The sequence below is a fragment of the Prionailurus bengalensis genome, chromosome A2, assembly GCF_016509475.1.
Source record: "Prionailurus bengalensis isolate Pbe53 chromosome A2, Fcat_Pben_1.1_paternal_pri, whole genome shotgun sequence".
NCBI classification, from domain to species: domain Eukaryota; kingdom Metazoa; phylum Chordata; class Mammalia; order Carnivora; family Felidae; genus Prionailurus; species Prionailurus bengalensis.
Window position 1 is genome coordinate 100,642,464 of NC_057348.1, and position 22,088 is coordinate 100,664,551.

The 22,088-nt window shown below is 38.1% G+C and overlaps 1 protein-coding gene across 6 annotated transcripts in view; it reads left to right on the forward strand.

The window, feature by feature from the left end:
* MIOS (meiosis regulator for oocyte development) overlaps positions 1–22,088 on the forward strand; it is a 48,628-nt gene that overhangs the window by 8,559 nt on the left and 17,981 nt on the right. For all 6 annotated transcript variants that reach the window (XM_043588948.1, XM_043588954.1, XM_043588952.1 and 3 more), the window contains exons 4-5: positions 18,531–18,785; positions 21,242–21,411. In XM_043588948.1, coding sequence (XP_043444883.1) covers positions 18,531–18,785; positions 21,242–21,411 — 425 coding nt within the window. The remainder of the gene's footprint in view (positions 1–18,530; positions 18,786–21,241; positions 21,412–22,088) is intronic.

Sequence of the window (22,088 nt, forward strand, 5' to 3'; positions counted from 1 at the left end):
GTATTTTGCTTCTATAAAAACTAAATAAAAAGATGTATAATTGAAGGAGTTCCCTTTTAATTCCGCTGTCCAAACACTTTGTCTTAGCTATCTATGGCAAGATCTAAGTAACTATGTCAGGAAGTGTGGCCTTGCCTGAAGGAGCCTTACCTGAAAGAATCCTTGATAATTAAATTAATGTATGAATTAATACAGGGTTGAAATTGATCAACTATTTAAGAATAAGATAAAGATGACAAAAGAGCCAAACTTAACTTTTCATTGAACCGTTGTTCTTACTGTTTTTATTGGAATTGAATTGTGCATTTTACTATGATACTTCCCCCGACCTAGTAGTATTCAGTATCTAGCTTTTGATGGCAGTCAAATTTGGGCCACAAAGTCAGGCTGCTTGAAAAGTAGTTTATATTATTAGTCAAAGAGTGGCAGTTCAAATAATAAGTTCAACTTGGTCTTTAATAGGGTTTTCATAAATACTGTACAAATAATACCAAATAAAATATTTTTTAATAAGAATAGGTTAAGCATTTTAACTAAACTGTTATATTATTAAAAAGAAGCTTAAAGGACTTTCACGTTACTTTGTTCCACATTGCTGAACATGCAATAGACTATTATCTGATCAGTTCTGTTTTGGTATTTTCTCACTAGCTTTCCACCAAAAAACTAACTTTTTAAATTTCTTTTTTTATTAAAAAAAAATTTTTTTTTAAATGTTTATTTTTTGAGAGGGAGATTGACAGAGTGTGAGCAGGGGAGGGGCAAAGAGAGGAGACACAGAGTCAGAAGGAGGCTGCAGGCTCTGAGCTGTCAGCACAGAGCCTGACATGGGACTTGAATCCACAAAATGTGAGATCATGACCTGAGCCCAAGTTGGACGTTCAACTGACTGAGCCACCCATGCACCCCAAGAGTAACTTTTATTATAAATAAATTTATTACCAGGTGCCCCCAAAGTAACTTTTATTATAAATAAATTTATTACCAGGTGCCCCAAAAGTAACTTTTATTATAAATACATTTATTATTGGGGTGCTGGGGTGGCTCAGTCAGTTGGGCATCTGACTTCGGCTCAGGTCATGATCTCACAGTTCGTGGATTCGAGCCCTGCGTCAGGCTCTGTGCTGACAGCTCAGAGCCTGGAGCCTGCTTTCGATTCTGTGTCTCCTTCTCTCTCTGCCCCTCCCCACTTGTGCTCTGTCTCTCAAAAATAAATGTAAACAAATAAGTAAATTTATTATAAATAAAATGAGTCTACTTAGAAACTTCCATTTTTATTAATATAAATAAAAGGACAGATAATACTATCATATCCCTGTAGATGAACCTGCGTACCATGGTTCATGACTTTAGAACTGCTGCTGCAAAGACTTAAACACCGAGTTTATAGAATTTTTAGTATTTTTGCCATATGGTAGGTGAGGGCACATTGCATTCTTAGTTATTCTGAGGTTTATTATTGTTGTTGTATTTTGACATATTTTAGGGAAAAAACTTACAAACTACCTCTGAGGAAAAGCAAGGGGAAAAATAGACCATCATTATATATTTCTGGTGAAGTAGAAACCGAATGTCTTGAATCAAAAATAGTCTTTACCCACATTAAAAAAACTATATGGGAGAGAGTTCCTCATTGTTAGACTTTTAGCTTTTTCTTTGTTTTGGTTTTGATATTTTTGTTTTTACAGCCCCAAAGTAAAAAGTAGAGAAATAACTGTCAAAGATGGCACTTGTGGACTTCAGTTTTTTATCTGGCCGTACTCCTTTCTCTAATTGTATCCCTAATCATTCAACACATAGTAAGTCAACACACTGAACCTTCTTGCTCACAGTAATCTCATATACAAGTTTATTAGACCACACAGTGAAATTTTAACTTTGGTCACAAATAATAGACACTGAGTGCTCTATGAATTAGGCATCATGCTAACTGCTTTCCCCATGTTACTTTATGTCATTCTTACAATTACAGTATGAGGTAAATTTGTTTATTCAGCAAATGCTTATTATTTGCTTGTTATATGCCAAGAATTGTCCTTGGAATAATAAAGGCATAACTGTCAACAAGATAAGTCTCTTCCTTTGTAGAGACTGAACAAAGTAGATATTACCCCTATTCCTGGGAAGTTTACATTCTAATTCAGAATATGGACAAGTACATAGGCAATTTAACATAAGGAAGAACAAACAGTTATGTATAGAAGAATGCTAGCCTGGCTGTTAAGGATTGGAGAGGGTTCCCTGGAGGAGGTAACAGCGAAGACAAGGTCTAGACATGGAGCAGCATATGCAATTAACCCAGAGGAGAGGGACTGTAGCACATTTTAGTATTGCTGGAACAGAGTGTGAGAGAAAAAAAATGAGGAAAGAGTGCTGACTAGAAAGGTAAGCAGTGGGGCAGCTCAGGACTTAGAAATCATGGTAAGAATTTAGGGAGACCTACCCTGTAACAAGGGGAAGCAAGGAAAGATTTCAGAGTATTGACAAAATTAGATTTGTGTTTTAGAGCTGTCGCTATGTGTGGAATGAATTGGAAAGGATCAAACAGGAACCTCAGATAAAAGCTACAGTTATTAGGCAAGATATGAGGGTGTCCCTACCAAAATTAGTGGCAGAGGAGTGAGAGAAATGTGGGTAAATTAGAGAGTGACAAAATTTAATGATTGAGTAAAGGAGACGGACGGGAAGGAAAAATGAAAGCACACATATTTACCTTAGGAGACTAAGATAATACTGGTACTAGTTGATAGGAATAACCTAAGAGTGCATTTGAGAAGAAAAAGTTCATTTTAGAGAAAGTTGAATTTGAGATAGCTAGGTGGAGCTGTGCAGTGGGCAAGAAATTTAGGGTAGGTTGAAGAAGTAAAGTCATCCATTTTAAATAATTCTTCCAAGGAATTTGACCACATGAAGGAGGATAAAAAGGGATACAATAAAAGCAGCACAGCAGGTGAATCCAGAGTCATAGGAAGGTTTTTGTGTTGCTTTGTTTTTAACGTGGGATTGATTTAAGCAAGTTTAAATGCTAATGTGAGGAAACCCATGCAAAGAAGTGATGATGCAGAGAGAAGGGAGTGAAGAGCAAAATTCCTAGGAATATGAAGGAATAGGATCCAGAGCACAGGTGAAAGATTAGCTTTAGACAGGATGTACACTTTCTCCATACTGCCAGAGGGAAAGGGAAAGGTATGTAGGTTGTATAAGGTTGAATGGCTGGAGGATGATGAGTTTACCACGCAATGGCTCTCTTTTCTCAGCGTGGTAGGTTTGCTTGTTGAAAAGGAGCAGGAAGGTGGTAGAAGACCTGGAGAAAAGGAGCCAGGGTTGTTTTGAGAAACATGAGAGGATTGTGGGGCAATTGTTTTAATCAGAAGATAAAATAAAGGACAGTATGGTGAGAGAATTAAGGGTACTGGCAAGAGAATGATTCATTTGTTGGTTTTGGGGAGGGAAATGACAGGAGACTGGTAAGTAAAAATAAGAGGGGCCAAGAGATTGTAAGGTTGAAAAATTTAGAAGAGAGATTTCTGAAAGGCGATGAGGTTGTGGTAAGAAAGTGGCTCTTTTTTTTTTTTTTTTTGTAACTTTCCTTTTAATGTTTATGAGAGAGAGAGAGAGAGAAAAAACGTGAGGGGGGGGTGGGCAGAGAGAGAGGGAGACACAGAATCTGAAGCAGGTTCCGGGCTCTGAGCTGTCAGCATAGAGCCTGATGTGGAGCACGAACTCACAAACTATGAGATCATGACCTGAGCTGAAGTCAGACACTTAACTGACTGAGCCACCCTGGCGCCCAAGAAAGTGGCTCTTTTGAAGGAGGATCAGTTTGGATGTGTTCATTAAAGGAGTGGGTAAAATCTTGGAGGCGTGAACCACTGGATATAAGGAAGCAAAGAGACAGACTGATTTATTGGACAGACTGAGTGTTGAAGTCAACCAGGATGAGAAGGCATGCTCTAAGGGAATGTCTTTTAAGTCTTGTGGAGCAGTGTTCATAATGTTAATTATAATTTCTTCCTTTTAAGATGGCAGAGAATTGTGTAATAAATACTGGTCAGCCTTCTATCCAATATGATGAAAATATTTTTCATACTTAAAGGGTAAATTCTGATCTATAGAACTTGTCTATTCAGAATTATTTTAACAGACAGAATAGCTAGGACTTAATGTTTTTAACAAAATGTTCTTATAAACACTTGATACTTTTACTGCTTTGTTATACAGATGTATAAATGCAACAAATTACTATCTGCAAATAGCATAGTGTCTGATTGCTTGGTGTAGTATTTGAAACCAATTTTTTAAAAGTGTTTTTTTTTCTTCCAAGATTTTATTTAAATTCAAGTTAGTTAACATATAGTGTAATATTGGCTTCAGGGGTACAGTTTAGTGATTCATCACTTACATATAGCACCAAGTGACCTCCTTAATGCCTATCACCCATTTAGCCCATCCCCCCCACTCATCTCCCCTCTAGCAACCCCTAATTGTTTTCTATAGTTAAGAGTCTCTTACGGTTTGCTTCCCTCTTGTTTTTTTGTTTGCATTTTTTTGAGAGCAAGAGAGAGCATACGTGTGAGCAGTGTAAGGGCAAAAGGAGAGAGAGAGAGAGAGAGAGAGAGAGAGAATATCCCAAGCAGGCTCCACAGCCAGCATGGACCTCAATGCAAGGTTGGATCTCATGACCCTGAGACCATGACCTGAGCCAAAATTAACAGTCAGATGCTCAACTGACTGAGCTGTCCAGGTGCCCTCTCCCTCTCTGTGTTTATCTTATTTTATTCTCCCTTCTCTTCCCCATGTTGATCTGTTTTGTTTCTTAAATTCCACATATGAATGGAATCATACAGTATGTGTGTTTGTGTGTGTGTGTGTGTGTGTGTGTGTGTGTGTGTGTGTGTGTGTTTTCCACGTCTTCTTTACCCATTCATCAGTCAAAGGACTTTGGGCTCTTTCTATAATTTGGCTTGCTGTTGATGGTACTGCTATGAACATTGGGGTGCTTGTGCCTCTTCAGATCAGTATTTTTGTATCCTTTGGATAAATACCTACTAGTGCAATTGCTGAGTTGTAGGGTAGCTCTATCTTTAACTTTCTGAGGAACCTTCACACTGTTTTTTAGAGTGGCCCCACCAGTTTGCATTCCCACCAACAGTGTAAGGTGAATCCTTGCCAACATCTCTTGTTTCCTGGGTTTTTATTTTAGCCATTCTGACAGGTGTGAGGTGGTATCTCATTGTGGTTTTGATATGTATTTCTCTGATGGTGAGTGATGGTGAGCATCTTTTCATGTGTCTGTTAGCCATTTGTATGTCGTCTTTAGAGAAACATCTCTTTGTGTCTTCTGCCCATTTCTGTTTTTTTTCTTAAATTTTTTTTTTAATGTTTATTTTTGAGAGAGAGAGAGACAGAGCATGAGTGGGAGAAGGGCAGAGAGAGACGGAGACATAGAATCTGAACCAGGTTCCAGGCTCTGAGCTATTAGCACAGAGCCTGATGCGGGGCTTGAACCCATGAACTGTGAGATCATGACCTGAACTGAAGTCAGATGCTTACCCAACTGAGCCACTCAGGTGCCCCATCTTCTGCCTGTTTCTTAACTGTATTATTTATTTTTTGGATGTTGAGTTTGATATGTTCTTTATAGAGTTTGGATACTAACCCTTAATCAGATATGTTAGTTCCATATATCTTCTCCCATTCCATAGGCTGCCTCTCAGTTTTGTTGAATGTTTCCTTCACTGTGCAGGTTTTTTTCTTGATGAAATTCACATAAGTCATGTTTGCTTTTGTTAACCTTGCCTCCAGAGATGTGTCTAGTAAGAAGTGCTACGGCTGAGGTCAAAGAGGTTGCTGCCTGTGTTCTTCTCTAGGATTTTGATGGTTTCCTGTGTCACATTTAGGTCTTTCATACATTTTGAGTTTATTTTTGTATATGGTGTAAGAAAGTGGTCCAGGTTCATTCTTCTGCGTGTTGCTGTCTAGTTTTCCCAACACCATTTGTTGAAGAGACTGTCTTTTCTCGATTGGGTATTCTTTCTACTTTGTTGAAGATGAATTGACTATATAGTTGTGGGTCCATTTCTGGGTGCTCTATTTTCTCCCATTGACCTTTGTGTCTGTTTTTGTGCCAGTACCATACTGTCTTGATGATTACAGCTTTGTAATATAGCTTGAAGTCTGGAATTGTGAGGCGTCTCGCTTTGCTTTTCTTTTTCTACATTACTTTGGCTATTTGGGGTCTTTTCTGGTTCCATACAAATTTTAGAATTGTTTGTTCTAGTTCTGTGAAGAATGCTGGCATTGTTTTGATAGGGATTGCATTGAATGTATAGATTGCTTTGGGTAGTATAAACATATTAACAATATGTATGTATTTTATGTATAATTTATTGTCAAATTGGCTAATACACAGTGTGTAAAGTGTGCTCTTGGTTTTTGGGGTAGATTCCCATGGTTCATACAACACCCAGTGCTCATCCCAACAAGTGTCCTCCTCAATGCCCATCACCTATTTTCCCCTCTCCCCCACTCCCCTACTCCCCCACTCCCCTACTCCCCCATCAACTCTCAGATTGTTCTCTGTGTTTAAGAGTCTCTTATGGTTTGCCTCCCTTCCTATCTGTTTGTGACTATGTTTTTCCCCTTTCCTTCCTGTTAAGTTTCTCAAGATCCACATATGAGTGAAAACATATGATAACTGTCTTTCTCTGACTTACTTCACTCAACATAACACCTTCCAGCTCTATCCACATTGCTGAAAGTGGCATGATTTCATTCTTTCTCGTTGCCAAGTAATATTCCACTGTATATATAAACCACATCTTCTTTATCCATTCATCAGTTGATGGACATTAGGCTCTTTCTGTAATTTGACTGTTGTTGAAAGCACTGCTATAAACATTGGGGTACTTGTGCCCCTATCAGTGTGCACTCCTGTATCCTTTGGATAAATTCCTAGTATTGCTATTGCTGAGTTGTAGGGTAGTTCTGTTTTTAATTTTTGAGGAACCTCACACTGTTTTCCAGAGCGACTGCACTAGTTCTCATTCCCACCAACAGTGCAAGAGGGTTCCCGTTTCTCCACATCCTCACCAACATCTCTTGTTTCCTGAGTTGTTAATTTTAGCCACTCTGACAGGTATGAGGTGGTTGTCAGTGTGGTTTTGATTTGTATTTCCCTGATGATGAGTGATATTGAGCATCTTTTCATGTGTCTGTTGGCCATCTGGATGTCTTTGGAAAAATGTCTGTTCATGTCTTCTGCCTATTTCTTCACTGGATTGTTTGTTTTTTGGGTGTTAAGTTCTTTATAGATTTTGGATACTAACCATTTATCTGATATGTCATTTGCAAATATCTGTTCTTCTAACCCATGAGCGTGTTTTTCTATTTCTTTGTATCATCTTCAATTTTTAAAAATATTGTTCTATAGTTTTTGGAGTACACATTTTTTACCTCTTTGGTTAGGTTTGTTCCCAGGTATCTTGTGGGTTTTAGTGCAATTATAAATGGGATTGATTCCTTGATTTCTCTTTCTGCTGCTTTATTATTGGTGTATAGAAAGGCAACTGATTTCTGTATGTTGATTTTATATCCTGCGACTTTGCTGAATTCATGGATCAGTTCTAGGAATTTTTTGGTGAAGTCTTTTGAGTTTTCTACATAGAGTATCAGGTTGTCTGTGAAGAGTGAAAGTTTGACTTCTTCCTTGCCAATTTGGATGCCTTTTATTTCTTGTTGCCTGATTGCTGAAGCTAGGACTTTCAGTACCAGTGGTGAGAGCAGACATCCCTGTTGTGTTCCTGACCTGAGGGGAAAAGCTCTCAGTTTTCCTCCATTGAGGATAATATTAGTTATGGGTCTTTCGTTTATGTCCTTTACGATGTTGAGGTATGTTCCTTCTATCCTTACTTTCTTGAGGGTTTTTAACAAAAAAGGATGTGCTTTTCCTGCATCTATTGAGGGAATCATATGGTTCTTATCCTTTCTTTTATTAATATGGTATATCATGTTGATTGGTTTGTGGTTATTGAACCAGCCCTGCAGCACAGGAATAAATCCCACTTGATCATAGAAAATAATTCTTTTAATGTACTGTTGGATTTTATTTGCTAGTATCTTGTTGGAAATTTTTGCATCCGTGTTCATCATGGGTATTGGTCTGTAATTCTCGTTTTTAGTGGGGTCTTTGTATGGTTTTTGAATCGAGGTAATGTTGGCTTCATAGAATCAGTTTGGAAGTTTTCCTTCCTTTTTGTTTTTTTTGAATAGGTTCAAAAGAATAGGTATTAACTCTTCTTTAAATGTTTGGTAGAATTCCCCTGGAAAGCCATCTAGCCCTGGACCCTGGATTCAGTTTCTTTACTGATTATGGGTTTGTTCAAATTTTCTATTTCTTCCTGTTTCAATTTTGGTAGTTTATAGGTTTCTAGGAATTTATCCGTTTCTTCCATATTGCCCACTTTGTTGGCATATAATTTTTCATAATATTCTCTTACAATTGTTTGTATTTTTGCAGTGTTGTTTGTGATACCTCTTCTTTCATTTGTGATTATATTTATTTGGGTCCTTTTTTTAATTAAAAATTTTTTTGAGGGGCGCCTGGGTGGCGCAGTCGGTTAAGCGTCCGACTTCAGCCAGGTCACGATCTCGCGGTCCGGGAGTTCGAGCCCCGCGTCGGGCTCTGGGCTGATGGCTCGGAGCCTGGAGCCTGTTTCCGATTCTGTGTCTCCCTCTCTCTCTGCCCCTCCCCCGTTCATGCTCTGTCTCTCTCTGTCCCAAAAATAAATAAACGTTGAAAAAAAAATTAAAAAAAAAAATTTTTTTTATGTTTTTATTTATTTTTGAGAGAGAGACAGAGACAGAGTGTGAGCTGGGGAGGGGCAGAGGGAGAAGGAGACACAGAATCTGAAGCAGGCTCCAGGCTCTGAGCTGTCAGCACAGAGCCCGATGCAAGGCTCAAACTTGTGAACCACAAGATCATAACCTGGGCCGAAGTCAGACACTCAACCAACTGAGCCACCCAGGTGCTCTCTTTTTGGTAAGTCTGGGTAGAGGGTTATCAGTTTGGTTAATTCTTCCAAAGATCCAGCTCCTAGTTTCATTGATCTATTTTGTTTTTGTTGTTGTTGTTGTTTCTGTATCATGTGTTTTTGCTCTAATCTTTATTATTTCCCTTCTGCTGGTTCTGGGCTTTATTTGCTGTTCTTTTTCCAACTTCTTTAGTTGTAAGGTTAGGTTTGTATTTGAGACCTCCTTCTTGAGGAAGGCCTGTATTGTATTCCCTCTTATGTCACCTTTGCTCCCTCCCAAAGGTTTTGGACTATTGTGTTTTTATTTTCATTGGCTTCCGTGTATTTTTTAATTTCTTCTTTAATTTCCTGCTTAATCCATTCATTATCTAGTAGGTTGTTCTTTAACCTTCATATATTTGTGGTCTTTTCAAATTTCTTCTTGTGGTTGACTTTAAGTTTCATAGTGTTGTGGTCTGAAAATATGCACGGTATGATCTCTGTCTTTTTGTACTGGTTGAGGCCTGATTTATGACCCAGTATGTGATCACTTCTGGAGAACATTCCATGTGCATTTTGCTGCTTTAGGGTGAAATGCTCTGAACGTATCTGTTAAGCCCATCTGGTCTAGTGTGTCATTCAAAGCCATTGTTTCCTTGTTGATTTTCTGCTTAGATAATCACTCATTTTGGTAAGAGGAGTATAAAAGTCCCCTACTATTATTGTATTATTATCAATGAGTTTCTTTATGTTTGTTATTAAATGATTTGTATATTTGGCTGCTTCCAGTTTGGGGACATAAATATTTAAAATTTTTAGATCTTCTTGTTGGATAGGCCCTGTTATTATGGTATAGTTCTCTTTTTCATCTTTTATTATATAGTCTTTGGTTTAAAATATAGTTTGTCTGATATATATATGGCTACTCCAGCTTACTTTTGATGTCCATTAGCATGATAGATGGTTCTTCACCCCCTCACTTTCAATCTGGAGGTGTCTTTGGGTCTAAAATGAATCTCTTGTAAGCAGCATATAAATGGGTCTTTTATATGTATGTGTGTATGTGTGTGTGTATACATACATACATACATACACATTTTGGTACCCTATGTCTTTTGATTGGAGCATTTAGTCCATTTACATTCAGAAGTAATTATTTATAGATATGAATTTAGTGCCATTTGTATTACCTGTAAAGTCACTGTTCCTGTATATTGTTCCTTTATCTTTATTGTTTTTGGTCTCTCTTTCCCGCTCAAAGGGTCCTCTTTAACAGTTCTTGCATAGCTGGTTTAGTGTTCACAAACTCTTTTAGTTGTTGCTTGTTTTGGAAACTATTTCTCCTTTCTGACTGACACCCTTGCTGTATATTCTCAGTTGATGGGGCGGCTGAGTGGCTCATTTGGTTAAGCATCTGATTCTTGGTTGGTTGAGATCCTGATCTCATGGTCGTGAGATTGAGCCCCATGTTAGGCTCAGTGCTGACAGCATGGAGCCTGCTTGGGATTGTCTCTCTCCATCTCTCTCTCTCTCTCTCTCTCTCTCTCTCTCTCTCAAAATAAATAAACATTTCTGGAAAATGTGAAGTTAAAAAAAAAAAAAATTCTTGGCTGCATTTTTTTCCTGACTAGTGTGTTGAACATATGCCACTCTGTTCTGGCCTGCCAAGTTTCTGTGGACAGGTCTCCTGGTACTCTTATGTGTCTACCCTTGTAGGTTAAGGACCTTTTGTCCCTAGTTGCTTTCAGAATTCTCTCTTTTTTTGCAAATTTCACTATGATATGTCTTGGTGTTGACCTGTTTTTTTGTTTTGTGTGTGTGTGTGTGTGTGTGTGTGTGTGTGTGTGTGTGTGTGTTTGACGGGAATTCAGCATGCCTCTTGGACTTGAATGCCTGTTTTCCTTCCCCAGATTAGGGAATTTCTCAGCTGTATTTATTCAGATAAACCTTCTGTCTTTTTTCCTACTCTTCTTCTGGGACTCCTATGATATGATATTATTGCACTTTATAGAATTGTTGCATTCCCTAGGTCTGCATTCATGATCTAATAGTTTTCTTTCCTCCTTTTCAGCTTCATTATTTTCCATAGTTTTATCTTCTATATCACCTATTTGGTCCTCTGTTTCATCCATCCTGATGATTATATCCAGTCAGTTTTGCATCTCAGTTATAGCATTTTTTATTTCAGCCTGAGTAGTTTTTAGGTCTTTGATTTTTGTAGCAAGTGTTTCTCTGGTGTCTTCTATGCTTTTTTCAAGCCCAGCTAGTATTCTTATGACTCTTGTTCTAAATTCTTGTTCAGATAAATTACTTATATCTGTTTTGAGCAAATCCTGGCTGTGGTTTCTTCTTGATTTTTGTTTGGGGGACAATTCTTCCATCTTGTCATTTTGTCTAGGTTCCTGTCTTTTGCATGTTACGAAAGCTTGTTATATTTCCTGGTCCTGAGAGTAATGGGTATATCAAGAAGGGGTCATACACTGTCCAGGGCCTGGCATTTCAGGAAGTGTTTCAGGTATATGCTGTATGTATGCACTGTGCTGTTGTGATATAGCTGCTTTTTCCCCCTGGTCAGTCCTTGGCAGAGTTCTTCCTTGCTTGTAGTGGGGAGTATTTGACCTTTAACTGGGTGTGCTTTGATCTATTAAAATAAGCCTACTGAAAAAAAAAAAAAAAGGCCTGATCAAAAAAAAGAGAAAAGAAATAAAACAAAAAACTATAAGCCTGATTTCAAAGGAATAGAAAACAAAAAAGAAGAAAAAGAAAGAGAAGCCTGATCCAGAAAACAAGAAAAGGAAACAAAAAACCAAAAGCAAACAAATGAACAAAAAACTAAGCCTGATTTAAAAAAAAAAAAAAAAAAAAAAAAAAGTCGGGTCCTGTTTCCACCAGAATTGAAGCTGATGCTTTGGAGCACTCTATGATCAGTGGACTTGTGCACTTGGGGGTGGGGGAGGGGGGAGCTGTGTTGGTCCTTGGGGAAGAGGCCCACTGCACTGGCTCACAATCAGACCTGCCCTTGTAAAGATGTCCCTGCAGGGTGTAGGGGGGCGGGGTTTGGTGTAAACAGCTTCTGCCTTGACTGGGGGAGCTGTGTTATTTGCTGAAGTCAGACCCTGTTGATGGGTGGGGGAAGATGGTGCCACCCTGCTCTCTCCTCTATTCCTGGGTAGGAGAGCTGGCGCCCACCTCTGTTATGGTAGTCCTCACAGACAAGCGAACAACTTCTCCTCCTGTGTCCCAGGCTTCTGTCAGATCCGTGCCCTCAACCCTTCTGTTCCCTGGGCCATAGACATGCTGGGCACCATAGCTTTCCAGTGTTATTGTTTGTTTTAATATTTCCCATTTATTTTTATATATTTTTTAAGTTTATTTATTTCTTTTGAGAGAGAAGAGAGAGGGAGACGAGAGAGAGAGAGAGAGAGAGAGAGAATGTAAGTGAGGAGGGGCCGAGAGAGAGAGGGGAGAGAGAGAATCCCAAGCCAGCTCTGCACTGGCAGGCTGGAGCCCAGTGCAGGGCTCAAACCCACAAACCACAAGAGTATGACCTGGGCCAAAATCAAGAGTCAAACACTTAACCAACTGAGCAACCCAGGTGTCCCTTCAGTGTTTTCATCTTTGGTGCAGGACTGAGATTCAAAACTCTGAATCTTAAAGGACTCACCACAATGTGGACCTGCTCCCCTCTGAAGGAGAGGCTCGCTGTGCTGTGCATTCTGTCCCAGTAAAGCAATTGCAGGGCCGTACAGGTGCCTGGAGTTTATGATGATGCACAGTGAAAAGCTGTGACCACTTTACCCACCACAGTGCACACCTCTGTCTCCTATTGAACATTCAAAGGCGCCAGCCTCAGCTTTTGTCCTTGGAGAAGCAATATATCCTTGTCCGAATGCACTCCAGGAAAGGAACATTCTCTCCTAGTGCGACCCAGGGGATCCCCACATCGCACTGTCTATTCCGGGGTCTCCCCTCCATCTCCCTAGGAGCACCACCACCCTCTTGGATCTACTGCAGCAAATGGCACAGACTGTCAAAAACCCAGAATTTCAGCTCCACTGTTTGCAAAAAGTTGGGATAGTCAGTTCCTCAAGATTCCCCCATCAGTGGTTTTGGAGGAGTGCTTTTCTTGTGCGAACCCAACACACTTCTTTCTCTCCCCTTCTCTTTATCCTCTTCGCGAAAAAGGCTCCCACCCCTGTGCAGCACCATGGCTTTCCTGTCCCCCAGTTTGCCTCCCTGCACCAAGTACCTGCCACGTTCTATCAGATTATGCAGATTGTTCTCTTAATCCCCAGATCGATTTCCTGGGTGTTTGTATGATTTGATGTTGATCTGTGTTTAAGGGACGAGATCCCCAAGCCTGGGGTCCCCTTACCACTTACTCCACCATCTTAATTCCTCCCTCACAAACTAAAAATGTTTTTTAATGTTTAAGTGAACTTGTTTCTCTTGTGCCTGTCAATAAAACATCGATTCTATTTATATATATAGGTTAGTCTTAAATTTAAGGGATATAGTTTTGTTCTTTTAGTATTGAAAGACATGTGTAAATACATTTTAATTCTTTTTCAGAGATAAATTAAAATCATAAATTTTAAAATTTATATGTGTTAAAAAGAATGACTATATACTTAAAAATGCACAATAATATCACGCTGCTTATTTGATAATCCTAATTACCAGTTGCATAGTTATCAAGCCATAAGAAGGCCAAAAGATCAGGCAAAATACATGACGTGGTATCCGTGCACTTGACTTACAGGACATATTTCCACTTTGTAGTACTGAACTCTTTGGAGTTGTACGTATTCATCTTTATTTATTCCATGGCACAACTTCTGTAAAATAAAAACTCTAAGAAAAATATTATTAAACTGTGAGAATTTGTTTGAAAAATAAATTGCCGCTTTTTGTTCACCTGTTTAAAATAATCCTTTTTTGGGGGGTGCCTGGGTGGCTCAGTTCATTAAGTGTCTGACTTCGGCTCAAGGCATGATCTCACAGTTTGTGAGTTCAAGCCCACATTAGGCTCTGTGCTAACAGCTCAGAGCCTAGAGCCTGCCTGCCTCAAATTCTGAGTCTCCCTCTCTGTCTCTCTGCCTTTCCCCTGCTCACACTGTGTCTGTCTCTCTTTCTCTTTGTCAAAAATAAACATTAAACAATTTTTAAATAGTCTTTTTTATGTTTGTTTATTTTTGAGAGAGAGAAGAGAGAGTGTGAGTTGGGGAGGGGCAGAGAGAGTGATGGAGACACAGAATCTGAAATAGGCACCTGGCTCTGAGCTGTCAGCACAAAGCCTGACTGGGCTCAAGCTTGGGAATGGTGAGATCATCACCTGAGGCAAAGTCAGATACTTAACCAACTCATGTGGTTGGTTACCCATGTGCCCCTAAAATAGTTTTTATTTATTTTTTTTTAGAAAAAGTTTATTTTTATTTATTTTGAGAGAGACATAGCAAGCAAGGGAGGGGCAGAGAGAGAGGTAGACAAAATCCCAAGTAGGTTCTGCACTGTCTATGCAGAGCCTGATGCAGGGCTCGAACTCAGAAACTGTGAGATCATGACCTGAGCCGAAGTCAAGAGTTAGATGCATAACCGACTGAGCCACCCAGGTGCCCCTGAAATAGTCATTTTTACCTTTTAATATCCTCAGCATTCAATCCAAAATTTACAGGAGAGATACAAAAATAAATACCAAATGGTACATCTACAGCTTATTCTTAAAATTTAATAGCTACATTTTATCTAAATGTAAATTTGTTATTCAGAAAAATGTTGTGTTTAGCTTTTTTTTAAGTTTTTATTTATTTATTTTGAGAGAGAGCATGGGAAGAGCAGAGGCAGAGGGAGGGAGAGAGAGAATCCCCAAGCAGGCTCCTCACCATCAGTGCAGAGTCTCACGTGTAGCTCAAATTCATGAACTGAGAGATCATGTCCCAAGCCAAACTCAAGAGTCGGATGCCTAAGTGACTGACCCACCCAGGTGTCCCTGTTGTATTTAATTTTTAACATGTTTTAACCTTATTATTCAGAATTTTATAACAGTTCTTAAAAGTTCACTTTCATAAGCTAAAAGTGATTTTGTCATGACTAACTTTCTTCATGGTTGCAAATAGAGCAGCATGCTTCCTCTTTTCAAATGGGCAGGTGGTTCTCTTAAGGGAAGAAAACTTTTCAGAAGTTTCCTCCTGACCCCTTGACTTAACGGCAACAGTTTTCAGCAGTAAGGTTAAAAATAAATAATTTCACGTGTAGATATTTAACTGTTTTTTTTAATTTCCAGATTTTACAAATAACTCATCTTGAAACTTTTTTATAAAGCAATGATATGTAGCTTAAAATATGTCCTACCATGAATAATATTATGAGCTTTTGCCACGGCCTAACATCATATAATGAAGGAAGTTATTTAAAAGTGTGAATTAGGGGCGCCTGGGTGGCGCAGTCGGTTAAGCGTCCGACTTCAGCCAGGTCACGATCTCCCGGTCCGGGAGTTCGAGCCCCGCGTCGGGCTCTGGGCTGATGGCTCAGAGCCTGGAGCCTGTTTCCGATTCTGTGTCTCCCTCTCTCTCTGCCCCTCCCCCGTTCATGCTCTGTCTCTCTCTGTCCCAAAAATAAATAAACGTTGAAAAAAAAAATTTAAAAAAATAAAAGTGTGAATTAGGTTTGGAGAGTTTAGACTTTTGCTGTTATACTAATTTTACTCTTTACTCATGTATTTAGACATTCACTATATACTAATTTTACTCTACCCATGTATTTAGATTAAATGGACTTTAAGAAATAATGCTTTGAATTATTTATATATGTATTTGATTTGCAAATGGCAATTGATTCAGTTTTTAATATTTTCCCAATTTTGCTTGTGTTCATTTCTTTAATTCTTTTCTCAGAAGAGTATAAAGTCAACTTTGGACAGTATATTAGTTTTTATATTATGCAAATATCATCATTTCCATGGTCTAAAGTCTTGGCATGGCTTCACTGGGTCCTCTGCTCTTGGTTTCACAAGGCTAAAATGAAGATGTTAGCCAGGCTTTTGTCGTTTCTGGAGGTTGGAGTATTGTTCCAAGCTCATATGGTTATTGACAGAATTGTTTCCTTGAACTTGTAGGGCGGAATTGTCCTTGCTGGCTGTCGCCAGGGGCTGTCTTCAGCTCCTAGAGGCTACCCACGCTTCCTTGCCACACAGCCTTCTCACAACAAAGCAGCTCTTACTTCTAGTATAGCTGGAGAACCTCTCTCATTTTCTCTGGACTCTTTTGAAGGTAGTATTAACGTGGTTAAGTCAGGCCCACACATGATAATTTCCCTTTCATTGACTCAGAGTCAACTAAGTAATGACCTTTTATTACATCTGCAAAATGCTTTCACTTGTACTATATTGTGTAATTGAGAAGCAAGTCACAGATTTCACCTGTACACAAGGGGAGGGGATTATACAAGGGTATACTAGGGGGCAAGAATCATGGAGCCCAATTTACAATTCTGCCTACCACAGACAAATGGAATTATTTCTTAAAACCTATTGATCTAGTTATTTACAAAGGTATAATTATGTATTATATGTAAGTATAAACGTTATAATAAAAGATGTTTATAGTGTTAAACATTCTTGCTGCCTAACTCATAACTGAGTTTATTCTGAAAATCCTTTTTGTTAAAATAACAGATAATTCTATAATGACAATTTTGATGGTACAACTTTCTAGAACATTTAAGGATTTGATATGCAATAGGAGTCAGGTTTTATTTCTATTTGTTTCACCTTTATTTAGTGCCATTAGGATCATCTGCCTTGATTACAATCTAATACTCGAAGAATTAGATTCCTTCTGAAAAAAAAATGAGAATATATAAAATCTTTTGATTTAGTGAAGGGGAAGAAACCTTCAAATAATTCCCATTCTGTTTTAGCTTTAGTATTTTTATTTATTGATTGATTGATTGATTTTTAATTTTTTTTTTCAACGTTTATTTATTTTTGGGACAGAGAGAGACAGAGCATGAACAGGGGAGGGGCAGAGAGAGAGGGAGACACAGAATCGGAAACAGGCTCCAGGCTCTGAGCCATCAGCCCAGAGCCTGACGTGGGGCTCGAACTCCCGGACCGCGAGATCGTGACCTGGCTGAAGTCGGACGCTTAACCGACTGCGCCACCCAGGCGCCCCTTAGCTTTAGTATTTACTTCAAACTTTCAGAGTACTTTGGTATTTACGATCTCATTTTTTCATATATATGTGTATAATTTTTTTAATGTTTATTTTTGAGAGAGAGAGAGAGAGAGAGAGTCAGAGCATGAGTGGGGAAGGGACAGAGAGAGAGAGAGACACAGAATCTGAAACAGGCTCCAGGCTCTGAGCGGTCAGCACAGAGTCCAACGTGGGGCTCGAACCCACGAACCATGAAAATATGACCTGAGCTGAAGTCAGACACCTAACAACTGAGCCACCCAGGTGCCCTTGTATATATATATATACCTGTGTGTGTGTATATATATATATATATATAGATATATATATATATACACACACACACACATACATACATACATACATACATACAAAGAGAGAAAGTCGGAGAGGGAGAGTCAGTCTATTGGATTCTAAGCACTGGAGATAATCTTTCAAGTAGAAACAAGACACCTGCCCTTTTGAAGCATATATTCTAGTAGGAGAAGAGATAAGACTGAAAACTAATAAAATATGGGAGCTTACATTAGGTCTAAGGGAAATCGAAAAAACAGTGTTACATTAGATAATAGCAGGTGACACTCTTAGATTAGGTGGTCAGGGAAGCTTCTCTGAAGCAGCAGCTCAGTCCATCAAGCATTAATTGTTCTTCCAGTAGCTCTTTTGGTATCTCAAGGAACTGTTGTAGTTAACAACATGTAATGTATGTTTTGTTTGTGGCATATTTTACATTTATGCTGTCAGGAATTTGTGGTTAAGAAGTCAAATATCCAGGGGCACCTGGGTGGCTCATTTGTTAAGGGTTCCACTCTTGATTTCGGCTCAGGTCATGATCTCATGGTTCATGAGTTTGAGCCCTGTCAGGTTCTGCACTGACAGCACTGGAGCCTGCTTGGGATTCTCTCTCTCCCTCTCTTTCTGCTCCTTTCTGCGTTCGTGCTCTCTCTCTCTCTCTCTCTTTCTCTCAAAATAAGTTTAAAAAATACACTTAAAAAAGTCAAATATCCAGAGTGTAATATTGAAATATTTCTGTGTAAAATGGACTTTTTTTTTTTTTAATGTTTGTTTTTGAGAGAGAGAGACAGAGTGTGAGCAGGGGAGGGGCAGAGAGAGAGGGAGACACAGAATTCAAAGCAGGCTCCAGGCTCTGAGCTGTCAGCACAGAGCCTGATGTGGGATGCAAACTCACAAGCCATGAGATTAGGACCTGAACTGAAGTCGGATGCTTAACTGCCTGAGCCACCCAGGCATCCCCGGACTTACTTCCTAAATATATTTCAAAATATAGTAATAAAGCAACTAATATAAAAATACTTATCTTTTTTAGGAATGGTGGAAAGTAGCAGACATAATTGGAGCGGTTTGGATAAGCAAACTGATACTCAGAATTTAAATGAAGAGAGAATTTTAGCTTTACAGCTTTGCGGGTGGATAAAGAAAGGAACGGATGTAGATGTGGGGCCATTTTTGAACTCCCTTGTACAAGAAGGGGAATGGGAGAGAGCTGCTGCTGTGGCATTGTTCAACTTGGATATTCGACGAGCAATCCAAATCCTGAATGAAGGAGCATCTTCAGAAAAAGGTATTAGGTTATATTCTAAGATGACTGCAGTTCATAGAATCCTTTAAAGTAAAGATGCTTATAACTTTAAAATATTTAATCAGTATTTTTAGATAATTTTTTTTTGAAAGAGTAATGAGCACAGAACTGTATCTATGAAAGTAGATATCCCATCTCTTTTGTTTATGCTTTGGTTTATGTCTAAAAAAGAAAATGTGTCTTAAGTACCATTTTAATGATGTTACAGTAAATGCTCAAATGTGTCCCTTTTAATGTTTTTTTTTTTTTTCTTTTAAAGATGGTTCACATACATTTTTAAAAATGTATTGGAGATTGGGCTACTTCAGTTTGCAGGCATTCTTATGGCAAACATTTGTATTTTATACATCATTTTTCGGATGGTTATTGGTTGACTTTTAGGAAACTAAGTGACACTTTAGTTAGACTAATACAGATTCTTATAAAAATCATACTTTGGTGGCGCCTGGGTGGCGCAGTCGGTTAAGCGTCCGACTTCAGCCAGGTCGCGATCTCGCGGTCCGTGAGTTCGAGCCCCGCGTCGGGCTCTGGGCTGACGGCTCGGAGCCTGGAGCCTGTTTCCGATTCTGTGTCTCCCTCTCTCTCTGCCCCTCCCCGTTCATGCTCTGTCTCTCTCTGTCCCCAAAATAAATAAACGTTGAAAAAAAAAAAATTAAAAAAAAAAAAATTATAAAAAAAAAAAAATCATACTTTGATCTGCAAAAATGCTTCTACTGGAGTCTGGTGATTTAAACATAGTTTTATAGTAATAGTATAAAAAGTATAGTATTTATACTATACTATAGTATAAATAGCATAAATAGTATAGTAAAAAATAGTAATATTTTTTAAAAGGAAGAAACAGTGAAATGTAAAGTTTTTACTCTGACATTTTGCAAGAGAATACGTGGGCAAATAAATTTCAGTCTAGACATGCAGTTTTTTCCTTATCAGGAATATTTCAGTTGAAAGTAACTAAGATTATATATAGCTTTTGATTTTTAATACACCTAGCAAATTATTTCTGAATATTCAGAATGTGTAATTCTTATTTGATGGTCCATTTTGAAAACATTACATTTCTGTTGTACCACAGAGAAAAACATGCAAATAATTGTAATGTATTTGCTTGCAGTAAAAAAAAAAGTTTGAAAAACTAATGTTTTGCCCAGATTGGCCTCTTTTCCTTCACTTTTGCTCCAGTGTAAGTCTTCCCCATTTGGGAGAGCAATAGAAGATAATGTGGAGATGAAAAAAAGAATCGATATTTAAGCCATTTGTAATTATAATTTTCGTATAACCTGAGAGCTTGATGCCTCCCTATCATGTGTGCCTGGAGAATTTGGTGTTAGATTTAAACACCCATACTATCAATAGGGAAAGTATATTTCCTGTGATTTTAATAACTTGGTTAAGGACTAAAGAAAAGATTTTCTGAGTCAAATACTCCTTTCCACTTGGAAATAAATTGTTTTAAGCAGGATTCACAAAGATATTCTTTGGTTGTGAGGGTGGTTGTTTTAATCTCAAAAGACTTTAAATCTAATTTAATAGAGTAGGCAGAGGAAGCAAGCACAAAGTAACTTGGGGAAAGTGTTCATAGGAATGAAGAGCAAGGCTATTTAAGAACATAAAGTGGGAAATGCTGTTTTATTTGGAAAAGAAAGAAAATGATCAGTCTCAAGGAACAGAATAAGAAAATTGCTATAATAAATGTAGAAAATATTCAAAAGTTAAAGGTGAATTTAGTTTTCTTTTCTGAAGCTGAACTTAGATGGCCAGTCATAGGGCTAACTGCCAGTTTAGCAGCTTATCCATGGCTGTATGAACTGCTAAAAACTGCAATTTAGAAGACTATTGGTAACAAATGCTTTGTTGCAAATGTGTCTAAATACAATGTTACTCTGTTAATTTTGATAGTTAATTTTGCCCTAGAAAAATTAAAAGTATAATACTATAATAAGAATGCTAAAATAATGGCTTTTAGAACATATACTTAAGTATGTGCATTCTGTATTTAGGAATAGGAAAACAAAATTATTTTGAAAATTGTAGTCCTGAGGTACAGTAATGTTTATTATCAGTGTTCTGAAATATCTGTATGTAAATGAACATGATAAGGCTGGCAATGATTCTGGTAGTATGGCTTCACTTCTCTTCATTTAGACCCTACACAATAACACGGTATAGGAACCTGCCTGGAATGAGAACTTGAAAATTTAATGATGTGTTTGTCCTGCACATGGTTAGTAATATTGGCAACAGTTTTATAAGAATAGAAATTTTTGCTCGTGGTCCTTGCCAAATTTTCCAGTCTGGACCAAAACCCCTATTCTAGTGGGCTTATTTTTCTGTAGGTAAATATTGTCTTCCAGTCTATTGGTTTATGGTTTAAGAACTGGAAGAGGAGATATTAAGCTTTTGATTACTTTGATTAGCTGACTGTTTTTAACATGCAGGCGATCTGAATCTCAATGTGGTAGCAATGGCTTTATCGGGTTACACAGATGAGAAAAACTCCCTTTGGAGAGAAATGTGCAGCACTCTACGACTACAGTTAAATAACCCATATCTGTGTGTCATGTTTGCATTTCTGACAAGTGAAACAGGATCTTATGATGGAGTATTGGTAAGCTAATTTCTGTTTGACAAGGTTCCTTTTAAAATAAAAGTTTTTATCTAGCCTTGTTAAAATGTTCAAATGTCTGTTGCATGAAATATTGTTATATTTTGATGTATTTTGTATTAGTTAAAATAAGGTATCTTAAATATCTTTGGGCGGCTCTTGAATGTCATTCTACAGTTAAATACCTGATAACAAACTTGATTTTTTAAATAGTTTTAACAATATAATTTGCAGATATAGAGGGAATAGGATTTTATTCTTTAGCTTAAGAACAGCTCTAGAATTATACAACTATATAAATATAAATTTCATATTGAAGTGCATTTTTTAAAGTTTATTTATTTTGAGAGAGAGAGAGGGAGAAAATCTCAAGCAGGCTCTGCACTGTCAGCACGGAGCCCGGCACGGGCTCAAACCCATGAACCATGAGATTATGACCTGAGCTGAAGTCAAGAGTTGGATGCTTAGTGGACTGAACCGCCCAGGCACCCAAAAATGCAAATTTTTAAAAGTGTGTGTTTTTGTTTTTAGTTAAGTAAACAAACACATGATCAGTTATGATTAGAATAACCATGTAACTTATCTGAGTTAGTATTTGCATTCTCAGACATACAGACAGTTTGGAAGATCTATGATCACATTACTTATACTGAACTGTTTCATTTTTTCATTATTTGGTC